The sequence below is a fragment of the Aquila chrysaetos genome, chromosome 9 (genome assembly GCF_900496995.4).
Source record: "Aquila chrysaetos chrysaetos chromosome 9, bAquChr1.4, whole genome shotgun sequence".
Classification (NCBI taxonomy): Eukaryota; Metazoa; Chordata; class Aves; order Accipitriformes; family Accipitridae; genus Aquila; species Aquila chrysaetos.
The window spans coordinates 3,984,306-4,004,664 of record NC_044012.1 but is presented as its reverse complement, the minus strand read 5'-3'; the positions used below and the strand labels follow the sequence as shown (position 1 = coordinate 4,004,664).

General features: G+C 39.8%; 1 protein-coding gene across 1 annotated transcript in view; it reads left to right on the top strand.

Moving 5' to 3' along the window:
- Positions 1-441: 441 nt before the first annotated feature.
- Positions 442-20,359, top strand: part of USP10 (ubiquitin specific peptidase 10) — a 56,652-nt gene continuing 36,734 nt past the window's right edge. The window contains exon 1 of the mRNA XM_030025585.2: positions 442-583. Within this exon, the coding sequence (XP_029881445.1) occupies positions 563-583 (21 nt within the window). The 5' untranslated portion in view covers positions 442-562. The remainder of the gene's footprint in view (positions 584-20,359) is intronic.

Below are 20,359 nucleotides of genomic sequence, written 5' to 3'. Positions count from 1 at the left end.
TCCAGCTCCAGCAGCAACCTGGGAACCAAGCTCCCGCCACCGGCTCCGGAGGCAGCAGAGCTCCCCTCAGCCGAGGTTCCCCTCAGCCGAGGCTCTCCTCAGCCCGGGCCCGCCTCACAGCGGCCTCATGGCCGCCCGCCTCGCGGCAGCTTCCCCCGTCCCAGACGCTGCCTGGGAGCTGAGAGCGAAGGTTTTTTTGGCAGCCTCTCCCCCTCCCCGCCTCAGGGAGGCGGCCCCACGGGTGGCGACCGCCCCACGGGTGGCGACCGCCTCACAGCGCCCGCCGCTCCCCGCCGCCGGGCCCCTTCCTCAGGGCCGCCCCGCCCCCTGCTCGCCCCTCCACTGCGCCTGCGCCGCCGCCGCCCGCCGCCGCCGCCCGGCCGGCACGCATGCGCGGAGGCGCTCCCGCCCCGCCCCTCCCCTCGCCGGCGGCGCTGTGCGCAGGCGCAGTGCGTGCCGCCTGCCCGCCCGGCTGGTGCGTGCGAGAGAGAAGATGGCGGCGGCGGGGGCAGCAGCGTGAGGCGCCCGGGAGACGCCGAGCTCCCCACGGACGCGGGGCGCCATGGCTGTGAACAGTGCCCAGGTATCGGCCGCCCCCGCGCTGTCGGCCCCGGGGTGCTGCGGAGGGGGTTGTCTCTGACGGGCTCCGAGGGGCGGCCGGGCCCCGCGGCGCGGCTCGCCGAGGGGGGGAGCGTGGTGGCCGGGACTAGGCCCAGGGTGATTCTGCAGCTTCATTGAATCTCCTCAGGGCGGTGGAGGGGCTTCGCTGCCGGACGGGACGGAGGTCTCCCGCGCTCCCGGCGGCGGTCGTGCCCCGCCGAGGGGCCCAGCGTGCCGGGGCTGGCCCCCTCGCCGCGCCGGTGTCACGGCGGCGGGGCGAGGGGAAGGGAGCGGAGGGGCGGAGGAGGCCTGCGGGAGCCCTTTGCGGGGTGAAGTCGGTGCTGGACCCCATTGGGAAGAGGGGATGGTTGGAAGAGTTGATAGCTTGGGCTTTTTCTTTTTTTTTTGGGGAGGGGGGCAGAGACAAGCGATTCTAAAATGAGAAGGGAATAAGGAGATTTGTAAACTAATCTTCCCCCCCCCCCCCCCCCAAACACTCAATAAACCTCAGTGCATTGGGGTGCAAAGGGCTGAGTGTTGCAAGATTACTATGCATGGGGATGCGTGTGCAGTTTCCCTGTCTCCCACGAACTAAACCAGCCAGAATATTTGTGCACGGAGTAAAAAAAAAACCAAAACTGCAGTCGCGGTAGTTTTTCACTGGAAGTTAAAAGCTTGATTCCTGGTCTAATCTAGTGTGTGCTCAGAGCAAATGATTGAATGGGTTAACTTCACTATTTCTTTCCTGTAAGGCTTTTCTCCCAAAAAACTTTAAAACAAAAATGTCAGGCAATGTGTATGGTGCACTGAGGTGTTTATTTGCAAGACTTCATACAACTTTTTTATTATTTGCTAAAAACATTTAGAGAACTTTCATCGTGTTAAAGATAATTCTGTTAAGAAACCGTGTCTTTTGTGGTGGAAGATATCTTTCGTAAAATCGAAGTGTTTCAAACAAGGTGATGCTTTATTCTGAATTCTGTATTTTTTTTTCTGAAGAGCAGTTAAGGTACACATCTAATGAAGTGACGCGCTAGTTTCGCTGACAATTATTTTTCCATAAACAAAAGCTTGTAATCAGTGAAAACTATCATGACATTTCTTGTCCAGCTTGATTTATTTATGTTTGAGAGAAAGAGGGATGTGATTTTGTTAACATGGGTGTTCTGAGGGCAGTTGCCGTTTCTGGAGTTTGCTTAAAATTTAAGATTGTTTTAAAATTTTGTATCATTCAGCTTTTCTTTCAAAGTGGAGGAAACGCACTTAGTTTTGGACTTTTTTTTCTTACCGTCCTAATGAATGATAGTTAAAATGCACATATATCAAAAGGATTCAGTGTCCAACTCGGAAGCTGTTTTACTCGCTGCTTTCCACTCAGTACTAGGCAGCAGTTGGTGCATGTGGTCAGTTTGATAAGACTGGGTTTTACATTGCAGCTTTTTTCTTGATTTAGAAGAATTAAGGACACTCTTGTGTCTGTACTTAATTAAGTTGGTGTACCTTGAAACAAAAAAAAGTTCAGCTGGTGATGTAGTTTATGGTGAAGCACTACATAGCTGTAATTAAAACTAGACCGTAAATTCATCTTTAGTAGTAACTTGTACGTAGACTATTTTAAATCAACCCCCTCTATAGGCAAAGGTAGATATTTAGGTCTTGTGAGGATTACTGCTTAAATTTACAGGAGCAAATCTGTGAGATACCTTTCAGTTAATGCTTTGTTCGTGTCATTAAATACAGCTTATTTTTGTGTTTAAGTTCCCCCCCCCCCCCCCCCCCAATGTAAACAGTTTATTTAAATGCTGTCTGGGATTTATGTGAATACATATTCTAGAGCAATATAGTGCTATAATGCTGAAGGAAGGTAATAATGTTTTGGACTCTTTTGGATGGAGAACCTGAAGATAAGTTCAGGGATGTGGTTTTACATGCATGTGTTTCCTTTTTATTTTAGGATGGTAGTGTTGCAGATCAGTAGAAAAATTAGAGTTTTGATAAAAGTTGTCTGTTCTGAGCACAAGACTAAATAACATTATGTAGTCCTTATGTTTGTGTCATAATGCAGAGACCTAGGCAAAAGTGCTTCGTTTTTCCATGTGACTGTAATTTGGGTGTACCGTAATTGAGACCTTTCTTTTTGTCACACGGGAAAAAAAGTTCAAGAAAATCATGCTCTTCTAATAGCTAAAATGCATAGTCAGATTTCTGCCAATTAATGGATTCATGTAATAATGGGCAGAAATATTTGAGTCGGTTTGCACATTCTAGCAAATGAATCATGAAACATGACCATATCGTATATTTTCAAAGGAGCCTTAATTTTGGATGGCCAGGTAGTTGGCAAGCACATGAGTATATGGTGACACAGTTTAGATATTGCTGGTCGTTTGTACCTCTGTATTCCATGTCATTATTTCATAATCATTTAATGAGATATTTAAGTGTTGCTGTCAGTTTTCTGGGTGTGTTCTGAGTATATTCAAAAGCTGTACTTTTTTTTTTTTTTTTTTAATTAAGATGAGCTAGCAGTAAACCTGCTGTATCACTACATGTTTTGTATGACACTACAGATGTTGAGCTGATTTAGCACTGTATATAGTTGAAACCATTTGTCATCAAGGTCATCTAAAAATCTTCTGTTAAAAACAAAAAAGACTTTAAAAACTATTTCCCTGTTTGGAAAGAGTAATACTCTGTAGGAACTGTATAAACAGTTGTTTTAGCCACTTTTCCTATTGTTTTTCATAGAAAGAATTAATACAAACGCATCATTTATGAATCTTGTGAAAACAAGTTAAGCAGAAGAAAGGATACCATAGCAGAATGAATCATTTATGCTTGTTTTGTTCTTTCACCATTACTGTGGTGTCAAATTAACTCAGTGCCATTTTAAATGTACCACATTGCCCCCAAACCCAGCTGAAGTACAAACCAGTAGAGTTTGTGTTCAGAAAAAGCTGAACAAGCTCATAAGCTGCTCATCCTCACCCAGGCCTGTGTCTGGGCTGGCAACCAGAATAACTGGAACTTAGAACATGGCATGCAATCTGACTCCCTGAAATACTGCACTGCAAACTACCGCTTTTATGGCTGGCTTGGAGTGTTGCTCCCTGGCAGGGTGTAGTTTGATGTTCCCTTAAGCCAGTGCTGTTTCTGGAAGGAAAAAAAAAAAAAAAAAAGAAAAAGGCAGCAGTCTGTAGGCATTTGTTCTGTGCTGTCATTACAGTGTATTGCCTGATGTTTGTGGGTGACCTTGATTAGGAAATCTGTCTCAAAAATAATCTTAAAAAATGGTTGTTATGCAGCTGGATGAGTTTCTTGTGCTTGCTTGCTTGCATCCATGCAGATGTGTCTGATGTTACAGTGTCCTTACAGGCAGAAAGAAGTGTTTGGAGAGAGGGCGATGTGGATGCTGTCAGGTTTGTGAAATACGCTGAAAACTATGGGGGACACCCTGAACACGATATGAAAGGTGTCTCTGGACAAGGGCTGCCAGTGGGTGGATTTGTGAAGAGGTGTTTGAGTGCATCGTATTGCTGTAGCTGCTGCTTCTCCCCTGTCCCGCTCAGTTGCTGTTCTGTGTTTTAAAGAGGTAAAGAAGCTGGATTTGTCTCCCCTCTCTCCCTGTTTTTTTTTTTTTTTTGTTTTTTGTTTTTTTGGTTTTTTTTTTGGTCCTGCTTTCATTGCTCAGAAGGGCCTGGGTTTGTCCTTTTGCCAGAGCTTTTGCCTATGGAGTGAGAAGTTGTTCTAGGCTTCCGTGGTCTTGGGAATTCAGGCTGCAGCTGAAGCTGTGAGTTTAGGTAGCCAGAAGGTATCATTTGCCTTTCTAAAATGTGAATGGTGAATCCATGCAGAGTACAGTGGGTGAATGTGGGTTGGTTAACTTAAAAAAAGGAAGTCTGGGAAAACTGACATAGAACATAAATTTGGAACTATATGGCAGCATGCAAATAATAGAAGAAAACCCACAGGTTTTGTGAATCACTGTTACTTATTCTGTGCATTCTAGACTATAGCACTGATTTGGAGACTTTTTAGAATGGATCCAGCCATTTACCTATTAATAAAGCCAGTTTTTGTAGGCAGTTGCTTAGACACACTGCTTTTTCCATTCATGTAGCTGTTAAAATACTTGTAAAGTTAAGTGGGATTTTGTTTATAGGTAAACTAAGCAGTCTCATTTCTGTTTAGTGATATACATGCAACATGCTGTGTCGTACAAAACAGCCAAATCTGTTGTAATAGAAGTTGCTGGCCTTGGGCCATTGGATTATAGTCATTTGTCACTCTAATGCCATTTCAGCAATGTAGATGTTCATTTCCAAAGAATTAAACATGCTAGAGCTGCGGTTTTTCTTTTTGATGGAAGTGTCTTATGTGTGATCATTAAACATACAACTGGGGATTATGGAACAAAGGGTTATGCTTCATGGTGGAAAAAAGTGTGTGTGTGTGTACATGCGTGTGTGTATATATACACACACGCGCGCGAACACTCCGTAATGGAGCAGTCTGGTGTTTTAAAATTGGGATTCTAAACCCTATTTTTACTTTATGAAATTGTAACGTATGTGTTTAAGACTCCATGTTTTAAGTATTCCCAATAATGGTGCCACGTTGATTATTTTTAAAACACTTTAAAGGTTTTCATTAGATAAGCAGTCATGTTAATATATTCATTAACACTAATAGAGTAAAATTTTGAAGTACGTTAGTCTTTTTTGTTTTGTGTTTGACTTTCTAATACCTAATTTAATTGCAGATGCTCTGGATATTTTAGATACGTGTAAGAACTTTTCCTCCTTGTTTGACAGCATAAGATTTACTGATTTTTTTTTGGTGTGCGCTACAAGGTCTGTTTTTTCTTCACCTGTAGTTAGGCAGAAGGTAGCTTAAATCACAGTAGCCCTAATAAAGTGTTTGTGTAAGGCTTATTTAAATCATACACCTTACAGAAAAGCATGTGTTTAAAATAAAATTAAGAAAGGCCTTCCTGAGATCCTATGATAGTCACAAGTGTTAGTGCTGTACAAACTGAAAGAAACGTGCAAGAGTGCTTTTGGGAATTTTGCAGCTTATAGTATTGTATGTGAATTCATATGATGTATGGAAGTTTTAAAAGAAGCATTGTATGTTATTTGCATTGGAATTACAGTAGGAAAGAGAGGGATATGGATCAACTTCCATTGAATGGAATATTAACACAAACTGGAAAATCACTTAAGGGTTCTGTAACTTTTTTACTTTGTTAAAAAAGTAAACCCCCTGATTTGGGTTCAGCTTTGAGGTAGAAGAGAAAAATGCCCTATCTGTAAGAAACTGTAAAGAATAACATATCTCTAAAGGTTGTGTGAAAAGATGCATTTAAAAAAAAAACTATAAGAAAGTAGGTTTTCTTCAAAGAACTCTGTGTATGAAAGACTTCTCTCTGTTCTTTTGAACCAAACTGAACATAGTAGCAGAAATAACAGTGCTGTATTCTCTCAGTGCAGCGGGCATGTTTTTTCATACAACATTTAGAGCCTGCTGTAGTGATTCACAGGTTTCCTGCCTCATTTTTCCCCATGAATGTTGCAGACCAGCAATGGATTTACCAGTGTAACTTAAAATACAGAAGTTGTATATCATTCATGCAAAGAAGTGAAGGCTTTTGTTGTGAAAATGTTCTGTCTTGGAGTGGGATTCCTTTGTTGGTAGTGTAGCAACATGTTACCAATAGCGATTCTTACAGTGTCAAGGCAATGTTCCTATTTTCATGAGTACTTAACAGCTTTGCCATATGCACATACCTGTCTCAGCAGGAACATGTATGTAATTTGCTCTTTAGCCTGTATTGCAAAAATACACATATGTTTTAAGTTGCTTGAAGATAACCTGTTATTAGCATTGAAAACTCCTAGAATGCAAGTGGGATTACCAAGTATTGGGTGACAAGAGTGACTTTAGATGTGCTGACTTTCATTGTGTGAACGTATCAAGACTTCGAATGCTATATGTGGTATGAAACCACAGGTATTCTTGCTCCTGGTTGTCTGGTGAAGCAGAGTTCCTGTTGCACATGGCTCTCGTTTGAACAGGCTGAGTGTAAGTTTTAAAGAAGGAAATGAATTCAAAGCTAACATTCTTTACAAGGTGGGAGTTAAAGAAATTACTCTGACAGGAAAAGAGGGGAGATAAAGGCAAGATATTGATAATTGCTTTGATTCTTGCTGTAAGCATTAGAACGGACGGAGAGGGAAATGGAAAAAGTTCAGTTGCTTAGCTTAATGGTAGCAACAAGCAATTAGATTAATTGTATTCAAATAATGTTTTTGGACTGTGCTACTTAGGAGGGTATTTGGTTAAAAATGATGCTATACCGGTACGTGATATGGGATGGTCTTGTCATTTTAAACCTGAGTAGGGATGATAAAAGGAGAGGGAAATAAATCAGAGAGAAAGAGAGTCATTGTCAGCACAAGTTACAGCTCCATTGGAAGAAGAATCAACTTGTCTTGAGTTCCAGTCTACTTCAGTCGATCCCTCAAATCATATGGTCTCTAATAATAGCTAGCTGTTACCAAAGAAAATAAGAAATAGTGCTGTAATGTCCTTAAAGCACGGAAAACCTCACTTTCTGTTCCTCTGCTGCCTTTGGGATACAAAACCAAAGCTGCCACTGTTTGAAAATTTCTGTGGAGCACTGTAGTTTATTGATACAAAGTTGGAAAAAAGTCAAAGACAACTTAATTGGGCAATTCCCAATACTCATTTTCTTCTTCTCAGCTAAAGGCCGTGACCATAGGCTATTGGCCCTTAGGAAGAAGTTTAAGCTCCTTAACAAATCTTAGGACAACAAAAAAAAGGGTTTATGCTGTTAATATGCTTCCATAGCAAGCAAGAATGAGATAAATAAAATTATCATCCTGGCATTGCAAGCAACAGAAAACGTAAGTGCAGCAGAATCGTAATAGTGTGAAAGAGTAGTCAGCTTTCAGAGCAGAAGAAATAAAGCTGTTGAGTTTGCTCACGTCAACAGGTTTGCATTCTCAGTCTTTTGAACTTTACCTTTGTTCAAACAGAACACTGAACTGTGGTGGTCACTCTTGTTGCCATGAGTCAAAACGACTGTAAATACCAAATGCTGGCGTGCAGTGTTTCAGATGTTGCCAGACTCAGAGTTTCCTTAATTGGGGAGGATAAAGGCAATGGACATGTATTACACTTAGTACTAATGATTGTCACATAAAGGCCATTATGGTTTTCTGCTTTGGTGTAACTGCATCCTTAATATAGAGATTTCCCTGAGGTCTCATCAGTGTTCACCCCTGGAACGATGCGTTAGGGCAGTTGTGCACACTTTTTTCCTTCGCTTTATGCTGCTGCTAGTAATGGTGGGTACCACCTTCAGAAGTTGTGGTGGGCTAGAGGGATCCCTCATTCCCAGAAGCAGTGCTCAGTTGTGTGCTGAGCTATACAGCATGTGCATGTACAATATTTACATGGTAGTATGACTTTATAGTTTGAATTCTTCACAGTTTTTTCTAGCCAAAAATCTTAGGGCTTAGCTAAGAGCTAAGGTGTTTTATAGCCGTTTGGTTTGCATACCAAGTTTTGTGTAAGTGTTTGTGCTTCAAATTTATTTATTTTATGACAGCTTAAAAAAAAAAAAGTGCTTGTAATTAGTGAACAACTGCTTATTATATTATCTTTGAAGGTCAGCTCCAAGTATGAGTGTCCAACAGTGTGTTTACTGAGTATCCAGAGGTTGCAATATTTGATAATGGTAGACATCACTAATTTGAAACTTTTGTTCAGTTTGTATTTTCTGTCTTATTTGCAAAACAGCCATTTCGAACAACAGTATGAGTGACTGATTGTGTTTACCAAATGTTTTTATGATTTGCAAGATTTTTTTAATTGGATTTGGGACTAAAGGAGGCAATGTACAGCCACATGAGAAGCATGTTCTTTCAAAAGCTGCCTAAATTGGTGTTTTTTGGAAGTGGAAAGTATTATAAATTCACAATGCGCAGGCTGAAATATGAGGGTGTGGTTTCATCGTTGTTGCTCAACCTTGTCAGCGTTGTGGATTAGATGGCAATTTGCTCGTATTTATGTGGGGTCCCCTAAAATGCTCTTGCTCCTTTGTACCGTAGGTGGATGAGGGAGAGGATAGAAGGTGCTGGAGTCGCAGACATGCTCGTGGAGGTGAGGGGTGTGAGCAGGGACGCTGCAGACAGCAGCTGCTTCTGTCCTTGCAGTGAGTAAGCTGAAGAGCCAGTGCTGCGTTGTGTTTGTCTCCCCTGCCGTGTATCCATATTCCTGTTTGTAGATGGCTGGACGTGCAGGCCAAGGAAGTGGCCGACTCCTTCCTGGATGGAGGGGGTACACGAGCTATCGGTTGTGTACTGTCATCTCAGAGCCTTGTGGGCCTTATCAGTAATAGTATGTCAGAGTATACTCTGGTTTAGTCCCCTTTTCCTCCTCAGAAAGCAAGAGAATTTCTGTATCTTCAATATTGTAAACGTGTTGGGAAATATCTTGAGTGCTCTGTTTTGCGTTCTGTTCATTCGTATGTGCAAAAGAAATCTGAATGCTAAGAGAAGATCTCGTATAAGGAAAGACATGAAGTAGCACCACTATCAGTGTTATTCTTTTGAAATGAGCTACCTAAAAAAAAAAAAAAGTTCTAAAATTGACAGCGTTGTTATCATACAGTAAACCTACTGCCATATTAATGCCCAGTTTTTAATGCTGCTATTAATTAATATGGGTGTTTATTAGGCTTACTATCTGTGTTTTAGTTGCAGCAGTGTATTAATTTGTGCATTTGTTTTAACAGTTATCTTGCATCTGCGTAAAATTGTGTTGCAGATGCTTAAGCTTTAAAACTATCTCAGGAGGAGCTGGCGTATGTGTGGTGTCCCAATTTTCATTTTAACTTGCATGCCACTTCAAAATACAAAGTTGCTGTCATGGGCAGTGCCAGATCCTCTTAAGTTTCCACCTGCCACTTACCTCACATCAGGCTGCTAGAGGAAATGGATGGCTGCATATATACTGAGAATCAAAACAATAGATGGTGTCCTCAGTTTCTGTCTGGCAGGGGGATGTGCAGCATACACACGTCATGTGGTGAAGTAGTGGAAGGAGCTTGAGTTCCTGCAGAGAGAAAATCGAGTAAGAACCTCTGTAGAATTACTCTCAAACTTCAGCAGTTACAGAGCTTAAAATATAGGAGACTTTATTATGTGGTGGTAGTTGTGTTTTGTTTCTGTGATCCCCTTGAGTCATTTACCGATCATTGTGTTTTTTGCAAGTTCTCTGGTTTATTTTTGGCTGTTTCTCTATGAGATTATAACCCATTTTTGGCAGGTCACAACTCACAAAGGGGAAAGTCTCATTCTTTCTTGCTCCTGGCCACTTGCATCTTTTCTTTTATGCTGGTTCCTTATCTTCTCTTAACCCTCCTTCCCCCAGTGCAGTAAATAAATAAATAATCTGGATAATTTTCTCTCAGTTTGAGTATAATCGTCTTGCTGATCATTCAGCGTGTGCCAGAACTGGCACAGGGGAAGAGGTGGGATTGTGAATCCAGCAAAACGAAAAGGTGAGTAAAACCTGTGTGGCCTTGGTGAATGGAGCAAGTGGTGCTTGCTTTTAATGATCGGCCAGTGTTTTCTCTTACTGTCACTGTTGAAGGTGTAGCGCCTTGCCGGGGTGGTTACCCCTGTACAAGCTCTGGATATCATTAGCTTTTGCATTGTCTTTTTTTTATTCTCAGTGGCCAGTGTGGTTTTGATAGGACTTTGCACCACATCTAGATTAATACTAAACTTTCTAGGTTAAATCTCATTCAGCTCTAGTTCTAAGCATTCAGCACTTCTGAAATGTAGGGTTGAGATGTGAAGTTAGGCCTTCAGAAGAGGCGTATCAGTCCTGGGTAGGTGGGCTCAACTGCCTTCTGAAGGTGCTAATCTGTATTCCTTGTCAGGATGGAGTCCAGGTAGCTAATTTTTACCTCACCTAATCTTAGCCTTCTTAAATCCTGCCCTGAGTAATTGCTTCTGAAAAGCATTGTGTGGGTGACTTGGCTAGGCATGGTGCTGTTAGGGATAGATTTTAGTTTTCCACAACATTTAGCTACACTTACTCAGAGGCTATCTGTTCTTTTCCTACTTTTCTTTATCTTCCAGTGTATTTTTCAGCTTGCTTGACAGACTGGAACAGCGGTCTCCTTACTGCCCAGGGTGGAATTTTCCCCTGGGACAGGTCTGTATTGATCCTGTGAGGCATTAGTCCTCGTGAAGATGTGAGTAGTGGAAATAAGCAAAGAAAATATCGAATGTACACAAACTAGCGGGAATCAAATGAACATACAAGAAGCCTTAATTTTTGTGCAGCTTTGCTTTTGATTGCTTGATTTTAGAGGCATAGTTTTTAGTGTAATTTCCTTATCTTAAATAATAGGGTGCCATCCTGAATCTCACATGCCGTATCTGCAAGGTTAGCACCTTTGTGTACATGAAAAGGGCGTCTGCTATTAAAGCACATGAAGCAATTCACAAGAGAGGGAGTATTATTAAAGGAGCTGAGATACATACTGCTGTAACTGAATCAAAGAGCCTTTTGACTAACAGTTGAAGGATTATGCGATTCCAGAATTTTGGGTTCAGCTTTTGGAGAGGAGGGTGATCTGGCAGGCACAGATCAGTTCTTTCAATTTTTTTTTTTTCTCCTGTGCTGTCTCTACAGATAATTTCAGATCCTGTGTCATCTCTTCATCTAACTCTCGTTCCTCATCTTTGGCCTCATCAAGCCAATTGTAATCTCCTTGAACCACTTAAAAATGTGCTTATAGTAAAACTTGTTTAATTTCTTAAAACTCAGGGTCTCATTGCACTTTCTCTTCCCAGAGCTCTACATCTCTTTTTTTTCTTCTTAATAACCTCATCCAAGTCTAGATGTATTAGTTTTCCTTTTTTAAATCATGGATTTGGTGGATAAAAGTTGCCTGTGAGGTAAATACAAGTATAGTAAGCACAGAAGAAGAAAAGCTTTTCTCTGCCAGGGCGCTGCCAAGCACCTCTGAAGCTTGCTAGCTGGAAGCCATTACAGGGAAAGCCTGTCTTTGTCCTGGTAGCCCAGAGCATCCTGCCTTGCCGGAGTAGGAATGTACTGGCTCCTCAGTGCTATGAACTATGTGGATGGTAGAAAAGATAGTGCATGTGCTGTTCTTCCACCTGGAGGAATTGAGAGAAGCTCGTTGAAAACAATCCTTCAAAATCTTAGTTGCTAAAATACCTGCTAAATAAAGATTTTGTAAACCTCAGAAAAATGCTGATTTATACAGCATGTCTGGAATTTGGGTGGACTGCTGTGACGTGTTCAAAGACAATTTGCTACTTAATGTGGCCAAAGCAGTGTTCTCCAGATGCAAAACTGATTTTACTACCGTGTTCTTAGAAGTTTGTTCTGCTGTAGGTATCTGGCACAAAAGGTTGCAGCCCTAATGATTTTAGTCTGGCAGGGGAAAAAAATGGCTAACACCAAGGCTTTTCTGCTGGGAAGTATTAGATAAAATTAGTCAGATTTTTTTGCCTGCCCCACCTATAATAAAATAGTAGTTAAACTGGCTGTGTTCTTGAGTAACTTCATGTTCCAACTTCTCTCTCCTCAGTGCTTATCAAGCTATAGTAAATCAGAATAATTCAGGTGTTAATTATTTTTCTTCTTCATTATAGGAAGAGTCTACAATTTGTGCCTTAGACTCAGTAACTAGTTCAGTGCAAGCAGAGCTTGAAGTAAATGTGTTTGCTCAATTATGAGCAACCAGCTTGAAGCTGGTGTTTTCAAACTCTTCAAGGGTGTGAAGATAGAGGCTTAGCAACAGGTGTTTTACCAAGAATGTTCTTGAATTCAAAACTGAGGAAGGACCTGTCTACCCATTTTGGAAGTATTTATTTTTCTTTTGATATTTGCAAGGACTGCTGCTTGGAGAATTTAATAGGAAAGTATTTTTGTTTGGCTTTTATTTTGATTTAACATTGCAAGAAAATAGATTGGAAAATGTTACTTCTCTGAATCACTGGCAGATGTTCTGTGGGCTTCTAGTGGTGGAGCTGCTGGTGTAAAGGTGTCAGAAATTCCATCTTTTGCTCTCCAAAAAGCTAAGATTTGATGTAATCAGCCCTGACAATTCAGTTGTTATCCTCCCTCTTGCTTGCTGTCTGGAGTGCACTTTCCAGGTATTCCTGCTGTAGTCCCAAAATGGCGGCTCTTCACTGCAGCTCTTGTTTGTGTAACACATGAACATATATTCTTACCTTCTGCTCCGGTGGAAGGTACAAGGAAGATACTTCCTAAGCAAGAATATCTGATGCTCTCTAGCAGGATACAAATTAAAAGGTATATAAAATGTATATGGAATCATCCTGTCACTGGGCCGTTGCTTTATGATCACATGTAAGTGATACAGATGCATTGCCCTCTTTATACTATTATTATTTACGAAATAAAATTGTGGCTGGGTTTGGGCATAATTTTTTTTTTTTTTTTTTTTTTTTTTTCATTTTGTGGAACAGAGGAAACATATCAATTGGGGAAAGCTTTAAATGTGAAAGAGCAGAGGTTTTTTGCTGGGGTAGTCCTGCTTTGGAGACCAGAAGATAAGAGAGTCTTTCTGTAGTTGAGGAAGGTACTCATAAATGCAATGGTGTCTAAGATGATGGGTTGTGGTTCTTCCACTCCCTTTTTACCCCCTCTACTAACTACAATCAGCACTTTATAGACAGCTTCCTTGGGCTGGTTGAGCTTTGTAGCAGCTGCTGTTTGTTTGAAATGGAAGACTGCCGACAAGCACCTAACTTTTGGTAATAGAGTCAAGAGTGTACATAAACAGAATTTGTTTGGGTGTAAGAAATTGACTCGTGTTTTGGAACCTTTTTGTATGGTTATTGTTTGGTGTGTTGCTCTTACTTGAATTATGTAATGTGATTGATGAAAATGAATAATAAAGAGTCCAACATGCTCTGTTTTTGTGAAGATTTGAATTACAATCTTCAGGATAAACTGCTCTGATCCATGTTGTGTCCCCATGATAGTGTCAGGCTGTAGGGGCCATTTGTTCGCTAAACCTGCCCTTCCAGTAATGCTGTGGCTACAGCTGAAATTTCACCAACTTGTGCTTTAGTACTAGCCAGTGATCTGTTTTTCCCTCTGATCAGAAAATGAGCTTTTGAGAATGATAATTCTTTTTTTCATAATGGAATAAATTCCCATCACATTAATTCATGTAAAATGTGTGGAAAATTCCTAACTTTCTTCAGCTGCAAGAATTCTGTAATAACATCCAAGAAACCCTGAACTGGGGGGGGGGGGGGGGGGGGGGGGGGGGGGTGGTGTAGGGAAAAGGGAAGGTACACTCATGTGCTATATTTTTGAGCCTTTGATTGCTTAAATGGTAGACAGGCAGAGCTGCATTGACTCATGGGCTTAGTTGACCTACATTTACCTAGCTGTGATCTTTCTCCAGGCACTGTGTAGATTTGTTAATATTCTAGTTTTAAGCTGCAGGCTAGTGATAAAGGACTATAAGCTGTACTAAGAGTTTGCTCATGATTCGTTGCATTTTCAACTGTTAAAAGCTTTAATATGCAACTACTCCGCATTAAAGTACAGCTTCATTTCCATATATTTTTATTTATAAAAATGGACTTTATTTTTCCATAAAGAGGATATATCAGCATCGGATTTTTTCAGAAATGGATTTGCCTAAAATACTACTATTTAGGCTGTGATACAGCTGTAAATATATGGCCAGTGGTCTTCATAGCACCTGGTTTTGGGTTGTTGCTTGCTTATAAATTCAGAATCTAAAAAAAAACCAACCCCAAAACCAAACCTGTTTTTCAGTCTCACAATTTTGTCTGTGTTTTTATAAGCATTTAACCAGTAAGTTTCTTGAGATTTGGAAGTTAGAAAACCTTGTTGTATCAAATTAAGTAATTGTCTGTGTAGTAAGACTTGATGGATTTCAGCTCAAAAGGAAGGAGAACCTGAGGGAAGGTTGTCTTTCCCTACACTTTCCAGAAAAAAATAGACAAACCTTGACAAAATGAAAGAGAAGTAAAGGGTGAGGGAGAAATACCTTACTTGCTGCTGGGATGACTAATGTAAGAGCTTTTTCTCTGCTAATAAAACCCAAGTGTAGTCATATGCATGTGCCCTTTTTTCCTTGCCAGAAAACAGACTTCTGTCTGAATGGTTCATTTTCTTCCTCTACCACAGCCTATCCCGGTAGCTTTAAGAATAAGTACACTTTGTAGAAGTAGCTTGGTGAGCAAGATTGTATAGTTTATGGTATACATAAACTATTTCATAATTTCAATTTATATGTGAACTAGTTTTGACTTGTTAGGCCTTCTGCTTAGATACAGTTGAGTTATTCCTTGCCACTATTAGTAAAAGCTGTATTTTTAACTTGTTTGTGGAGAAGCAGTTGAAATGGGAGTATCTGCAGCTTAAACTAATTTGACTGGAAGAGCTGAAGCTCTTGGGTTAATAGGTGACAGCCATGTTAATTCTTCTTGAAAGCAGAAGTTGACACTTCATTTTCCTAGCTTTCTTGTAGCACAGGTGATGCCAAGATGATGATGCATCAGCAGTGCTATTTCTACCCATTTTTCTAGGACAAGCAGCTGTGTAATACGTACTCCTCCTCCTTGTATTCCTCCAGGAGAGTGTTCGTGTTGCTACACTGGAATACCAGTGGAGATTTCATTACAGGCAATGGGGTAATATTAGCATTCATTTTTTAAGTGGTTAAGGAGAGCACAGCAAAAACAGTTGACGTGGAGAGAGCTTGCAGGTCAGGCATTTTAATCTTTTGTGGTCTTCGGAGAACTTTTTTCCCCCTGTCTTGGAATCAGTTCTGTGGCTGCTGCTTTTGTCTGCATAGTTAAGAAGCCACTTGGTCAGTTATGGTAATCAGAGTTATTGTACATATATAAAAGTAATCTTACTTTCATTCCTGTGAAGTAGAGAACAAATTTTCTTGTATAGATTTGGTTAATTGGTTTTATGTAATTTGTGTTAGTTACCTAGATGTAGTTAGTATCTTGAAGATGTAAAGGTGGTATAATTGATGAAATTTGTTTTGTTCAAAGTGGTGTAGAATCTGCTGGACTGCAGATGTTATACTATTGTAATCATATTGTAGAGATTAGCTTAGAAACTGATTCTAGTTTTGTTGCAACTGGTAACACCAGTGACTGACAATCAGGAGGGTTTGGGTTGTTGCTCAGAGAAGTATTATAACGTGGGTTTTTTTAAAGAGAACTAATGTTGGGAGGCAGGTACTTGATGCAGGAAAATTTGATCTCTTACAGCATGTCAGACTGAACGCTAAAATTGGTGAGACCAGCTCGCTAGTGAGCTTTGGAAACACAAGCTGAAAGTCCTTTCCACTATACCACCTTCAATAGTGTCATTCAATATTCTTGACTTGTATTATAAAAAAAAATGTATTGCAAATGTCATATACTTTTAAAAAAATTTCTCATCTGCAGAGTATTTGTATAATATTCTGGTCTCACAATTTTAAGTTCTTCAAGAAAGTGACAAAGATAAGGTCTTCTGATGTCCTCTCTTCAGGAGTTCAGAACTACAGTTGTATCTGGTTCTTTCAAGATTTTTCAGGAATTTAGTTGTAACTTTTTTTTTGGTACTCTCCAAAGCTGTATGACAATGTTTTGAATTCAGTCCTCAGACTTTAATTGCAAAGTCTTGATGGGTAGAAATAAGGCAAATAAATCTGAAGTACTGGTAACATAAGAAAGTTTAATTAAGAACTGGAGTACCCATACCACCAGCAACTTCATGTGAAAAGAGATGCTGTTTTAGAACTGCACAAAGTATCTTTAATTTTGCATTGATTTTTTTTTTTAATCTATGTGCTAGTTGTTGTGTCGGTATCTGAAGGGAGAGATTTTGTGTCTGTCATGTATCCTCTGCCTAATGCTATCTCATTTTCAAGGTTTATTCCAGCATTCTTTTCTTTTATTTTCATCCTTGGTCTCATAGATGTGAGCATCTGCAGGAAGACATTCACATTTGAAAACTCCCAGAAGTTCAGAGTATCTTGACACTAGCATTTAAAAAAAGGGTGGAAACCAACCCTTGTGAATAATTTTCTTTTCAAAGCGATTGGTTGATAAACCTCAGTATGGAAGGTACTAGATGGAAAAAAACATAAATTTCTGATCATGCAGTGTAAGAAAGGCATTTTGTTATGTTGGTATATGTTTACTCACATTAGTTAAAATCATGTTAATTTTAATATGTTTAATAACATACTGTACATGTCCAGTAAATGGTCAAATTGGGTTACAGTCATGAATTGCAAAATGGAATAGATCCATCAGTATGTTTTGAGTTTGCTATTTTGTTTTTCCATTCCAAAGGAGAGGTTTGGAAACACTGACGAGAAAGTGGAAAGGTAGTGGAGGTAGGGGTTTCCCCCCCCCCCCCCCCCCCCAGAATTCCACAAAGCCTTGTCCTCTCCACACCCTCATGCCCCTGCCTCCCCCCAGAGGAGACTCTTATTTTCCATCTGTTTTTCTTATACAGCTGCAAGTGGAAGATCATTGGAATTTATATGATACTGTTTTGACATTGCTCTTAATCTGTAGCAGAAATCAAGCTCACCAGAGTGAGCTATCTGAAGGGCTCCTTGAATACACTTAATGCAAGGCTAATGATAGCTCTGCAGAGTTGAATAATCTGGAGAGTAGTGTGAGAAATGCAGTGTGAAATATGTGCTCCCAAAAAAGTGAGAGAGGATTCCTTCCCAGGAGCCAGAACAGAAAGCTTCTATGTAGGTTGCAGAGATGGTTTGAGAAGGAGAGGGAGATCAGATTTGACTCTGAATTAAGCCTCTTAGGGATTATGTATCTTTAAAAGTAAGTCTAGGGGTAACGTTACAATCAGAATTTTTCAAAACTTCTCCCCAGTATTTTCTTAGAGTTTTTCTTCCAAATCCAGTGTTGGTGTATGACTGCACTCTCTCTTCTAAGCGTCGTTCCTGCTCTGCCTTGTGAGTTACTACTTATACCATTGACTACTATTTAGCATGTTTTTCAAGCAGATGCTTTTTTTTGTCTGAGCATATAAATCAAAATTAGCTTTTGAAATACGTAATTGAGTGCTAAACAGTATTTTTTGCTTGGAGAAAGCTTGATTCCTGCCCCCCCCCCCCCCCCAATTAAATTTGTGTAAAGCTCTAATTAAGCTTCAACTTTTCACTGGTAGTACTTTTAAATATTTGGGGTTTGCATGTTGCCATACATGCTTTAGTTTATGTACTATCGATGGTAATAGGCATGGATTTTGCTAACTGGGACAATTCAGCTGTCTGTTCATATGCATTGTCATAGCGATTGTGCTCATCCTTTGCTCAGGTAACTGTACAGTTGTAGTAACTGTAAAGTAAGAAGCTGTTGATGTACTGACACATTGGTAATGGTTGGCATGACAAGCAGCTTACCTCCGAGCAGATCACAATCCCTTGCCTGCATTAGGGCTGATGGTAAACAGTCTGTATGTGAAACCCACTTTTTGCTTGGAGCTTGTGTGGTGAAGTCCCAGTCTATTATCCGTGATTGAGACCTCGGAGTACTGTGACGTACACATAAGTTTAGAGGTTGATACAGTGTAGGGCAAATTAGAGTTTGGCATTTAAAGGAATCAATTTGATGTAGTCCTAATGGGTATGTTTGTTTCTTACGCAAATGCACACCTGAAAATACTAAAACTGGAATTGAAATAGTGTGAAACAGCTTTGGCAAAGCTTTAACACATGCTAGTGTATCTCTGTGTTTTAAATGTTGTTTACGGAATGTGGGGTAAATTAATGCTGATTGTGAGAAGCTTGTATAGGAATTGTGTAAATAATTAAACTTTTGTTTGATTGGTCCAATGATTAGATTTTATTTGTCAGTTTGGAAAAAAGCTAACCTTGAGGCTTTTGAAATTATGTGGAATAATTTAGAGTGTACAAGCTAGGACCCCAAAAGCTCATACTGATAATGAGATTATTTCTTGTAAGGGTGTATTGGTTTTATACAATCCTAGTGCTCTCTTGCTTAAAAATGCTTACTACTTAAGCATTTCAGTTGCAGAAAAACCTTTTACATTTGAATTAATGGTTCAGAGTAAGTACTACAGTGATGTTTTTCTGAAGCTGTTTCACAGCTAAACCAAGTATTTTCTTACACAGAGATCATTTGTATAGTGCTAGGCACACTGATTCATTGAGGTGTAGGATGGACGGACAGCAGGCAGGGAGCTAGCGTGGTATTTCAGGTTGCTTAAAATGCAATGGCTTTCCCCTCCGCGTCCTTTTTTGTGTAGATTGTTATACTTCCCAAGTGATGTGAAATCTCAGTTCTCTTTCACTTCAACATGTAGTTGTGCCTTAAAAAGGGTAGAAAATTATGTCGTGCTAGCAGAGGGTGCTGTGTGTGCAACTTGCAGAAATCTTATTTCTTGAGAGCCAGAGGACAGGAAGGTCGGTTAAGTTGGGTAGGTTTAATGTCATCATCAGTCATATGGCCTAGTAAGTTTATTTTGAAACACTATTTTTCTCAGTTATGCAGCCATCTTTTAACTGGTTTACTTTGTGTTTGCAGGTGTAAAGCATTGTTAAATAAAGCCATAAAATCAAATAAAATTCTGGTTTCTTCAGGCCAAATGGGATGGGTTTTTTTGTGCTAGAGTCAGACTAGGATTAGTTTTTGGGTTAGATGTTGGTAATGTGTTTTAAATTAAGAAGAAACAGTTGCATAGACACAACATTTCCCTGTGTGAATACATCATTATATAGTAAAACCATTCCATTAAGACAGTATTAATGATAATTTTGTTTCACTTTTGTTTGGTGTTCCCTAATTAAAAAAGAAGCACTTATTTTGCTCAGAAGTACCAGGCCTGTAACACCTCAGTTAAAAATGCTGGTAAATGAAAAGATTGTATTATTATATGGAAGAATTAGGGTTGGGTTTAGATAACTTTTAGTAGTCTGGAGTTGAGATTTGTTTTGTTTTGATGCATGACTGCATCAAAAATATCTCCTAAAAACATAATTTAGTTATGATTCAGCAAGTGTTTTTTTTAGGCATGTTTTTGGAATATGATAAATTCTAGCTGGTATGTTACTGAATAAAAATGACTTGGTTATATTGAGAGCATAAGCCAAGTTTTAAGTCCTGTGCCAAGAACTGTGAAACCATTCACAAGTACAATTTAGGGATCCTGTTCTGTTTAGGTGTTGTACTGCCTCAGTTGGTAGTTAGCAGCTGATTAGTGAAGGGGTTTTTTTAAAGCATTAATTGTTTCACTGGGCTTCAAACATTGTATCACATATGTTCCAGTTTATTTTGACTGTTGGAATTGTTTGTGGACTAAACCAGATTATATTAATATTTGTTTAAAAACACTGAAGGGCATTAAAATGGTTAAGCTCTTTCCACACATAAGTGATACACATATAAATAACTTTTTGTGTAAGAAAATACATTTTGTAACTGCTGTGGAATTTAACTTAAACTTTGAAATTTATGAATGTAGATGGCTGTGAGTCATGCAAACAGCAAGTACATGAGTTATTGGAATAGACCACCTGAAGTCTGAGAAAAATACTGTGATTGATTTACTGTATCTACAGTTTGTGGCAACAGTCTGCACTTCACTAGAGGTGATTTTTCAAATTTTAAGAACT